We start from the raw sequence: 11,928 nt of genomic DNA on the forward strand, positions 1-11,928 counted from the left end.
AGGGGGAGTTTGAAACCAGATTGAGAAAATTGGAGTAATTGAGGACTTTCTTGTTTTTGTGAATGACACCTGGCGCATACTTAGTGTTTTTCTAACTTTCTTGAAGGCCTAAAGCGCTTTACAGTCACAGTCCCAATCTCCCATTCACACACTGATGTGACATGTAGTGGGAACTTGAGGATCTGACCAGGCCTCAACATTTTTCTATTTTTAACCCTTGTGCTATCTTAGGTGACCCCACCCTTACATTGACGTGTTCTCCCTACCATGACAAAGGTGGATAAAGGTGGAAAGATTTCATGTAATCCATGGACACCAGTGAAGATCATAAATTATTGAACAAAAAAGGTTCAGTGCACTGTCTAGTGGGTCTAGATGACCCAACTCCCAATGTTAAAGTGCCTAGGATAGCACAAGGGTTAATGCAACTCAATCCGGAAGTTGTGAACTTGCTTCCACCCTGAGATCACCCTAGAACTCTATAGTGAAGTCGTTTTTGTTTAAGAAAAGGGCAACATCTGAAATAAAATCTTTTTATTCATTCATCTTCTTCCAATTATTCCCTTTCGGGGTCACGGGGCTGCCGGAGCCTATCCTGGCCACTTATGGGTGAAGGCAGGGGGCACCCTGGACAGGTCGCCAGTCTGTCACAGGGTAGAATGTCCACAATCACCCACTCTCACATTCATACCTAGGGACAATTTAGATTAACCAATTAACCTATGAAGCATGTTTTTGGACGGTGGGAAGAAGCTGTAGTTCCTGCAGCCACAAATAAAATATTAAAGTGAAAAATAGATTTCTAAAATCAAAGCCCCAAAAAAGGGCTAAAATCTTCCAAATAACAACCCACAAGACTTCACCCTTGTGCTATCTTGTGGGGTCAAAATTACCCCACCCTTACATTGACATGTTCTCCCTACCATGACAAAGGTGGACATAGGTGGAAAGATTTCATGTAATCCATGGACACCAGTGAAGATCACAAATCATTGAAGAAAAAAGGTTCAGAGCACTGTCTAGTGGGTCTAGATGACCCAAGTTCCAATGTTAACCTGCCTTGGATAGCACAAGGGTTAAATAAGACTCACTCCAGGGAAAATTGTGTTTTTGGTGTTTTAACATGTCCATGTAGCGCTTTCCCAATGATGGAGGACATATATTAGACTTGAAATTGTATTTCGAGGTATCTCTTAGTTTGAATTATTGTGACCCAGATCCATGAACGTCTTTAGCTGGCATCTGGCTCAAAACTGTACGGTTGGAGAGCTCTGATACTGCTCAATAGTTTGGTGTAGTGTAATATGTGTCAACATGTGGGTGACGGGAAGTGGTGGCGGGGTTGCCCCGCGCCAACGGTCCCCACCTTCATCTCAAAGATAAATTTGTAATGAACCCCTGCTGCTCTAAAATCGTGGCTAAAAACTGCACAATTGTAATTAGAAGACCACTGGGAACCAAAAAAAGACTTAAAAAATAAAGATCTGAGTGGGTATTTAAATGAATAAATCTCTGAGTACTATGTGGGTCAGGCAGGGAAAAAATAATGATCGGTTCTATTTAAAAAAAAAGCTTCCTGCAGTGAAGTAGAGACTTTAGGAGAACTTTTGAAGAGTATGATGGGAGGTGAGGCCGCCAACTTGAAGAATTTTCCAAAGACCTCAACCAAAAAAAAAAAAAAAAAGAGATGGATACACCTTCAGGCAGGACTCTGCCGCACTTCTGCCCTAATTTTCCAGCCCAGTCCCTGTCCCCATTTCCAGACTCCAAATTAAGTCCAGAATCCCTCTCCCCACACAATCCATCAAAGAAAGGAGCCAGGAGACATGTAGAGAACAACAAATGCCACCCATAAAGCCGAACATCCGTGATGGTTAAGACCTGCAGGAGCTGCAACCTGAAATTTGATGGGGAAAAATATTTGTCGTTTTAAAATGTAACCAAAAATTCAAATCCATGACAAAATGTTTTTGAGAAAAAATACTATCTTAGGTTCTTCCACTTCCTAAATAATGTTTTTAAAGCAGATTATCCCCACTTTAAGAGACTAAATGGGGATTCTGTGAGAGTTAAGTGTTAAAATCGATTTGTTCAGTTATTTGGCGTCTGGTTGAGACTAAACCTTCCTAAAAGTGCGACTTTGTGACTTATTCCTAATTCAAACAGCCGTCAAGAAAGAAAAGTCACGAACAACAGTTTTTCCATCCTTTTTGTATTTGTAAATGTCAGAATAACATCATAGAGGTGAGGTATAAAAGCAAAGACGATTCCAATACTTCATACATACAAGCTGTTGAGCTTTTCCATCCACTGTCAACACAAAGTGATCCCACAAACATAAGCAGCATGCACTTCACACAACCGCCGCATCGCTTCTCAATCCACAAACATAATCCAGATAAACACATTACAGATGAGGAGGAAATCTCCCAGAGATCCCAACATGTTTATCCTGGAAAGCTGCACGGGATAGAAACGTGTGGAATTTTTTTTTTTTTTTGCTCTGGTCATGTTGATTTGGATGTTTTTCCATTAATGCTGGGATGTTTTTCCTTTTTTTTTTTTTCAGCGTACAGATAAACCCGCTGAAATCCTCAAAAACAGCAACGACACATTTTCTTGATCCATATTCAAAAACATTCCAATATTTCATGAACTCAACAGTCTTAAACATGGCTTCCTTCTTGTTTTCTGAAGACGTTTCCCACTTTTTTTTTTTTTTTTGCGTTACATTTGTTTGATCAGAAGTTTGGAGTGTTGGTGCACGGCTTCCACGAAGGCGCCGACGTTCTCTGGCTCCATGTCGGGATAGAGGCCGTGGCCCAGGTTTGCGATGTAGCCCTTGGTGCCGAAGCCCGCCACCATCTTCTTCACGATCTCTGAGATCCGCTCCTGGTGGAGAAGTAAACAAGCATGTTTCTGTTGGCAAATCTAAAAGATAAGCAAACACTTTCAGCCGTAAAATGGTGTTTTTTTTTACATGTTCTTGATGCTTTTTTTTCCTGATGATGGAGGACATATATTACGACGGAGTATTAGGGCCACCACAAAAAGAAAGAAAGAGAAAAAAAAAAAGTAAAATTATGAGATTTTATCTTGTAAATTTGAGAAAAAAACACGTAAATTTACGATTAAAGTGGAAGTGAGCACCGCGCAGCAGCAGATCAGACCGACTAAACTTAGTTGAACAGGTGAGCTGAATGTTTATTGATAACGTTCCAAATGTCTGGAGGCTCATTTGATAGATTTATGAGTTATTAAAGTTTTATTTATTGATGGTTGGTTTGCAGGATCTCTGCAGCCCGATCATGAAGTCATCGCTGTCCACTTGAATCCTTTCTTCCTCAAATAAAGACAAGATCTCTACTTTTGTGTGACGCTTCCGTCTGAGGAGGAGCAGTTTTTGCCTTTTTTTCCAACGTTGTAATGCTAACAGACTATTTTCATTCCTCTTTATTGTTGTATGTTGAAACAGAGGTTTCCTCTGGAGGAGGGGGCGTATGGAACACTGTTTACTTCCGCATTGGTGTTCGGATGACAGGTTCATGGCGTAAGGTGACAAATGAACTTCAGGTTATGTGAATGAAAAGGAGAATAAAGGCTGCAGCGGTTCTCTACACCCAGACGTGTCTCTGAGCTCCTTATTTTACATATGAAACTCTGCTTTACCGACACCGAAACCCCGGAAAGCCGCCAGACTGACAATAATCTGATTTTGAGTCGCCAAAAGGTTCAGAATCTCTTTGTTTTAAACCTATAATAATCCAGAAATAAAGCTTCCCAAATGCTCCACATATTTCATCTTCACGCTAGGCTCCGATAAACGGACAACTTCGGTGTTTTCTCCTTGTTAATCTATGAATTTTTTTCGCAAATCTACGAGATTTTATCTCCTAAATTTTACGAAATAAAATCTTTTTTTTGGTGGCCCTAAAACTCCGTCGTAATATATAAAAGGAAATTAAGTTTAAAATAGCATTTCTGAGTATTTCTTTATTCAAATCGTTGTGAATCAGGAGCAGAAGAAAAAATGCTGTTTGATAAAGATCGTATTTGTGACAGAAAATGCTCCACTGCATTCTTAAGCATCTACTTGCAGACGACTAGATCCACGTACGTCTGGAAAAAAACAAAGACTGGGTCGTTGTGAGGAGCTGTAAGATAGCAGGAGACCATGTAAACAGAGATCTCTCATTTTCATTAGAGGTTAACATTTGACCCGCAGGGAACATTTTTACAATAGATCTACCTTTTAATGGATGACTTTAATTACCTTAACTATCCACAAAAAGTTTCTAAGTTAAAAAATGAAATGTAACTGTTAAAGAACATAAAAGAGTCGCTTTTAGGGGCAAAAATGGACCCAGAGTTACCTTTGGAGCGTACAGAGCACAGGGGTCCATGTTTCCCTGCAGGCTGACCTTCCCACCTGTGCGCTCCCTGAAGAGCAACACAAATCACAGGACACACTAGTTAATCCTTCAACCTGCAGGTTAGGTATTGAGCCACCCGGGTGGGAAACGGGGCTGTTTGTTGACTCAAAATGGAAAGAGATCAGCAATGGTTAACCTGGAGCAGTATGCAGTGTTTTCACATGTCAGCTTTCGACCGAAAAAAAATAACAAAATGCGGACGATCCATTGTGTGACATGAAATGCAAAGCAGAAAGTGTGTGTGTGTGTGTGCTACCGAGCTGATTGTGGGTCGATGGTCCAATCCAGACCGACCACCTCGTAGTGAGACTCAGACAGATCCTCCAGACCATAGTGAGCATCTTTAGCAAACACAATCTGGAACACACAAGTTCACATGAAAAGGCTTCATCACTTTATGGCTCAATGCTGCCACCTAGTGGGAGTTAACACAAGCTGGATAGGTTCATGCATCTTTTTTTTTTTTTTTTTTAAATCAGGCTGGAATGAGCTTTTATTTTCTTGTCTCTCACCATGGGAACATCCTGTCCCGCCTCTTTGAGTCTGTCTTTGACCCGGCGAGCGATGTCCCGCAGGTACGGCAGGGAGAACTCTTTGAACTGCGCCGGGCCCAGAATTCCTGCGTGGGACTCGAACACCTGTAGAGCCTGATCCCAGAAGCAGAGGAATGAGGAAGCTTCTCCAGCCGCTTCCCAGCAGGAATTGCACCTGCAGCTAAATTCTCGAGTCTCTGGTGACAGTACCGGTCGGTCTACAGAAAAAATTCCTTCACCAGCCAATCATTAAAAAAACAAAACTTTAAGACAAAAATATGCAGTTTTGGATCAGCTAGACTCAAACTAATTATTACTTACCATTTGATGCAACAGGAAGGTAAGATTTTCCTGTTTTTTGATCATTTTTTAGAAATAAAAGCTGTTTTTTTCATGTTTTTTGTTTAGTTTGGCAATAAAAAAAACATTTCCCATAAAATATTAATAATGACTACAGGTATTTAAATTAATTAAGTTCTTAAATTGCTTTTTAAGTGCTTTAATTTTTAGAAAAAGTACATTTTAAGCTATGTAAGTTCACACCGCCTTTAGTAACAAAAAATTGAAAATATTTGCCGTTTGATAAGTAAAATAATATATTTAAAGGAGGATTTGTCCACTGACCTCTTAAAAAATGATCCAATTGATGATTGATTTTAAGGAACTCGGTTAAACTTTGTTGCTCAGAAACGGCTGCAACTATCAGCAAACCCTGTTTGACACTAATCAGTTTCTTTATCTAATTTTAGCGTCCTGTAGTTCTCATTATTAGCTGATATGACAAATATTCTCCTCACTGCCAGAGAAAAAAAATTGTTCCACAAAAACTACAAATCCCAGAGCCCCACCCCTTCACATCAGTGAAAAGCCTTGTATGTGGAAACCAAAAGGAGGGAATTCTGCAGGATTGAGTTTTTCTTCAAGTTTGGGAGGTGGAGCGTCTGACCTGAGCACCGGCGGTCACCTGTCCCAGCAGATACTCAACGATCACGTCTGCCAGCATCTTCAGGAGCATGTGGCTGGCTTCAGGATGCCGGTAGAGCCAGCGCTTGGCTTTGGACTGTGTAACTGAACCTCCACCTTCGATCATGTAGGACATGAGCGTCCACTGAAGGAGGAGAAGAGAAGTCCTAGTTTGAGCGAAAGCGTCTTGAACAGCAATGAGGAAGGGAATGGATCTCTTACCGGAGCTCCTGTGAATCCTATGAGGGGAACTTTGCCCTCCAGCTTGTGTCTGGTCAGTGTGATGGCCTTGAAGACGTAGCCCAGCTCCTTCTGAACGTCCACTTTGGCCTGCAGCCGTTCCAGGTCCTCAGGCTCCTTCAGAGGCTCTGTGAACGTTGGACCTTTACCCGTCAGCATCTGGACGTTCATGCCCATGGCCTGATGGGAAACGACCACAGGGGTTCATCAATCTCCACTGAAGCAGAGTCTTCATGCGCTTTGTGACCTTAAAGCTTGTCTCAATTCACATCAGCAGACTATTTATCATGATATCGGTTCAGCTAACAAATATTAGAGCGATTCATGACAACTAATAGTAAAAAGTAACAATTAGAAATAAAAGAAAAAATGTTACATCCGGATGCTTTTACCTGTGGAACAACCAGGATGTCAGAGAAGATGATGGCCGCATCCAAAGGAAAACGCCTCAGAGGCTGAAAAAAAAAAGAAAAAATATATGCAAAACTATATTTTGTACAGTTGCCTTCTTTTTGGGATACAGTAAGGCTGCTGTATTAAATCCCTCTACCCTCCTAATTTAACTGAATTTTTAAGTATAATCTGCAGCCTTGTACAGAGCCCTGCATATATTTGAAAAAGTTCATGCATTGTTCCCTTAAATTATGACATTGTGGCCACAAATTCAAATTTTTTAATATTCTCAATTCCTCCATTTCTGGACACAAAATCCTAATTTGTCCACTGAGGTACAAATTTGTGCCCAGAAAATGCTGATTTTTTTCCCATGAACTGCTAACTGGTACACACAAAATGCTCATTAGTTGGTACAAAATCCTAAATTGTGAGCACAAATTGCTCATTAGTGACCATGAACTGCTAACAGGCACACAAAATGCAAATTTGTTCACAAAAAAGGCAAGTTTGTTCGCCAACAAAGCTAAATTTGGGTCCACAAAATGTGAATTTGTTTGCACAAATTGCTAATTAGTGCCCATGAACTGCTAACTAGTACACAAAATGCTAATTTGATTGCACAAATTACTAACGTGTAGCCACAAAATATGAACTGAAGGAAACTTTTTGGTTGTTTTTTTTGAATGTCACGTTCAGAGCTCCTGCAGGTTTGGATGGATTTCCTTCTTCTACCTGCAGAGTGAGCTCACAGCAGATCTCTGGTGACCGACACGTCTCAAAAAAGTCCTTTCCTTCCCTCCATTCCCGAAACTCTGCAGACAAGATTTCCCAACAATTTGAAGCAAAGCATCAAAGTAGGAAAGTGCTGAAGGGAGACGCCGCCGCGTACCTGGCAGGTATCTCCCAGCCTGCCTCATGCACCAGACCGGGACATGCTCAGTGTCTTCTCCTCTTGCTGCTCGAAGAAATGTGTCGTTCTTTAACTTGGGGAAATCCTTTGGTCTAGAAGTCAAAATAAAGAAGGAAAATAATGTTTATTTGAATATATTTTATCTGATTACAGTTTTAGGTTTATCGTTATTTAAGTAAAGTGGTTTTTTTTTGCCATTTTCACCGTTTCTTTCAAAACTTTAATGAGTTTAAACAGTTTTTAATTTACAATCTTTAACTTCAAATCTGTTTTTTATGCACTTTAAGCTGATCCTGATTTGACCCCATACAGTTCCTTTAAAAGATGAAATCTTCTTGCATTCTTCCTATTTTTAATGTGTTTTATTGTTTTGTAATATGATTTAAAGTCCAGATGGAATAAATACTATACTTGGACCTTTTTCCTTTCACTCTATGGAATTATAATAATAATAAGCAGTTGAAGAACAAAAATTACATTTTTTTTGACAAACCATGTGATGTAGAGTATATGACATCAAAAATATTGATTTTGATATTTACTTTGAATTTTGAGAACACAAATTCTTCCTAAATTTCTTGGTGTAAATTCAATTGAATTATCATCTTATGTGGTTTGCAAAAAACACTCGACTGTTTCTTTCTTTTTTCCAAAGCCATGAAGACAAAAACTAGCTTTGGTTCAAATATATGAAAGTTTGTAACTTTTGACATAAGTTCCTTTCAAAATAAAAGACGCCCTGTGTCACATAGGACCATCTCAATGCAGCAAATGTAGTAGTAGCCAGTGTCATTCATGTCAGCAGTGATTTAAAAAAAAAACATGTTTGCCAAAAATGTGCAAATTTAAAAAACCCAAATTAAATCAGAGCTAATTACGTGACCCTTGCTTTATTGGTCTAACCATATGACACACTTCAATCCATGACTTTGTTCATAGAAAATCTGCTTTAGAATGTGGTGCACCTTCATTCTGGTTGTACTTACTGACCTCAAACGGATTTTCTGTGGTAACAGTGCACAAAAAAATCTGTTTTAGTTCAACTTGTGATGCATACTGTCATTCAACTGTTTGTGGATGAGTTGAATAAAGTTTAAGTTAGTTTACTTTTTTTTTTCCTTCAACCAGAGAGCCACAATGAAGGGGGTCAAAGAGCCACATGTGGCTCCGGGGCTGCAGGTCGCAGACCCCCTGCTATCCACGCAGACAATCCACAACTTATCTAAAACGCTGGCTGACCCTCCCTTATCATTGCATTCATGCTGGGCAGCCAAGCTGACCTGCAGTCGGTGATTACAGGAGACAAGTCTTCTTTTCTCTTATCATCTCATAGCAGCAGAAAACCGCTGAAGCAGGAAAAACTGTGAAGGCTCTATTAGTGCTTCTATAAGTCACACGTCTTAGTTAAATGTGTTTATATATATATATCTATATATATATGCCAGCTTGTGAGCTTTCACAATAAAGGTTCAACTAATGTCAATGCGTAAGAGGGGGGTTGTTTTCTGATAGCTTCCAAATAGAGTTCATTGACTTCGGAGCAAACACTCTAAACCGTTTTAACATGAATTATTTATCTAAAGACTGAAAGATAAATACTAGTGCTTTTAGAAATTAAAATCATTTTTTGTTGGTTTCCTTGCTGAAAAAGGTTGGACTAACCGGTGGTCTACTAAAAACTTGTGTAAATCCGACGCATGCGCAATTAAAACGTTAACTCCTGTCAACGCCATCTGGGAAAGGAAAACAACAGACAGCTCAGAAATACGTCAAAATGATCCAACTTACAGGATTAGGTCGTTTTTGCTCATGCTGGAAACGTGAGGAGGATGAAGGGTGTTTGTAGAAAAACTCCTCTGCTTGTCTCTAGGTTCGTCAAAAGCGGGCAGCGGCTCCAAAACTCATTTAAACTAACTGACAGGAAACTACGGCTGACACTCAGAGGGCGCGGCCATGTTGGAAGACCTCGTGACCAGACCAGGAAACCAGAGGCCTTTCAAAATAAAAGCTTTACTTAATTTAGCCAATTTTGTTGGAAAAATAAGTCCAAAGTGATAAACATGCGTCTAAAATATCTAAGAAATGACTGAACTTTAGTAAAATTATCACACAATTATAGATATTATGATAAAGACCAACATTACCCTATATTATCTTACTCCAAACATTTTGGTCAAATAAAGCAACTTATATTTTGATATATTGTGGACCAACTTCTTCTCGCATTTTTAAAATAAATGCAGAGAAAGCTGTATGTGTTTATACAAAAAAACATGTAGAACAGAGCAGCATAGAAACAGCTGGATGCTTTTTAGCTATTTTTCAGGTCATTTGCTTGTAGAGAAACATTTGTTAACAATGTGTCGCATATTATCAGAGATTGTCAAATTGTCTAATAAAAAGTTCAGATACTGATGCATTACAGTGAACACATCCACAGACTGTTTAACTTCAAAATAACATATTTTGTGAATAGAATTATACGATTTCACAGTTTAAACATTTCAGTGATCTATATACTTTTAATAATATCAAACCAGCACATGTGATTACAAAGTGTTTTTGTTTGCAAACAAATAACTTTGGTAAAATGTCCTAACTTTTCTTTAATTTAATTCTGCCAGCTTCAAAACACTTCAAACAATAAATCCACTAAATTGCAACTCCACAACTATGGAATTAATAGTATTTAAAAAAATAAAAATAAAAAATTTCAAAGATTTTTTTACTACATTGCTACTGCTCAAAATTTAATAAAAGAACCACTGTGAGAGAGAAAAAGGTCCCTACATCCAGGTATGTTACTGAAATAAAATTTGAAATAGGAGTCTGTTTTCATCTTTAGGAGTCCTTTTAAACCATTAAGCCCAACCCCCTGACTCAATTCTACACCATAAAAGTCACATACTACATTACAACCATTTACATGTTACAAAAATAATAAAACTAAGACGTTATTGTTATTCAGAAATACTTACTACATAAAAAAACATATTTCACTAATTAAATCATATTTTAATTTAAAGTTTTAATTTAATTCTTGTCAGCTTGTGATGACGTATTATTTCCGGTTGTAAGTGTATGTGATTGGATAATGGCTCTGTTTTGAAGGGTAATTCCGCGCGCTCCTCCCACATCAGTGAATGAATTGTGTGTTTTACTTTTTATCACGAGTGGATCCTTAGCAATCGTTAAAAAAAACATCGATGTGGTGTGGACGGCAAGTGAAGACAGCATGAATTCGTGTTTTGGAGTGGTCGGGTGAATGAGCGGCGCGCGCCCTTTGAGGAGGAGTGGGTGTGTCCGCGCGCCGACGCTGCAGAGCGGACGCGGGAGTTGGACTCATACAGGCAGGGTGAGCGGCTGGGAATGGATGAGGGCAAACTCGGTAGTTTCCTGCTAAACTGACGGCTACCATGTCTCACACACAAAGATTCTAAGAAGGTTCGACTGCTTTCACCAGTCTTCTCCACCTTACCATTTATTCGAGCTGACACTCGTTTATCTCACGCCTACAACTTTCCTCCACCCTTCCAACCTGCTTGCACACACTTTTCACCTCTCCCCCACCACACTTTAGCTATGTCCACATTCCCTCCCCACTCTCTAACTAACAAAAAATGACGTGGGACTATCAAGTGCCCTGGATTTTATGATGTTACAGATTCCACAAAGTAAGAACGAAATAAATATGAATATTTTACGAAGACTATGCAGCCGCTGTGTACTGACGGTAAAAATGGATAGTTTAAAATACAAAAACATTTATTTATTTTTACAAAATTTGTTCAAATGTAATGCATGGGGTCTATATTGGCCAATCTAGTGAGTTTTGAAGCATTTTGGTTTTTCGCAGAGACTTGGGAAATTTTGGATTTGTTGATTCAGACAGCTCTACAAACTGGCAAAGGGGCTATATAATTATGGACTATGTGGTGAGTAGTAAAGGAATTCGGACACAACCTCTGTATCTCTGGACTGTTGACCTGGAGTACTCAATGCCTTAGTCACATGCACCCATAAAGGGGTTGTCACGTATGGGTGCTATGAGCCCCTGGGTTGTCCGGGCCATGGAGTGTCGCAGAGAAGAACTGCCTCATCACAAGGGGAGCGCAGATGTATCCTGCAGCCACCGCGAGGTTCAAGAAGCACCACAAGGGACGTCATGAAAATGGAATGTACCATTGTTGTGCATGTGGTATATGTATTTGTATATGTTGTACGGTGACTTATGCCACACTCTAGTCGTTAGTGAGGTGCATGTACTGACTCCTTATTGACCCCACGTAAATGCCGCACGCACAGGGTGTGGAGGTGATACGTAAAGTGCTCATAGTACACCTGTAGGATGGTCAGACAAACTTTGCTGATCTGATTGTCTAATTTCCTTGTTTCTAACAATCAGGCGGAGTGCAAAGAGCACCTTCTTATCAGTTGAACAGCTTTAACAACC

At 39.5% G+C, this 11,928-nt stretch overlaps 1 protein-coding gene across 1 annotated transcript; it reads right to left on the bottom strand.

The window, feature by feature from the left end:
- Positions 1-2,196: 2,196 nt before the first annotated feature.
- Positions 2,197-9,456, bottom strand: urod (uroporphyrinogen decarboxylase). Its single transcript, XM_004079051.4, has 10 exons — positions 9,264-9,456; positions 7,455-7,567; positions 7,298-7,377; positions 6,562-6,624; positions 6,152-6,349; positions 5,913-6,074; positions 4,946-5,080; positions 4,690-4,790; positions 4,374-4,440; positions 2,197-2,892 (listed from the first exon to the last, which is right to left on the bottom strand). The coding sequence occupies exons 1-10, from the start codon at positions 9,284-9,286 to the stop codon at positions 2,728-2,730; spliced, it is 1,107 nt and encodes a 368-aa protein (XP_004079099.1). The 5' UTR covers positions 9,287-9,456; the 3' UTR covers positions 2,197-2,727.
- Between the last annotated feature and the right edge of the window lie 2,472 nt (positions 9,457-11,928).

This window comes from Oryzias latipes, chromosome 17 (genome assembly GCF_053564925.1).
Source record: "Oryzias latipes strain Hd-rR chromosome 17, Olatipes_Hd-rR_3.1".
Taxonomy (NCBI): Eukaryota; Metazoa; Chordata; class Actinopteri; order Beloniformes; family Adrianichthyidae; genus Oryzias; species Oryzias latipes.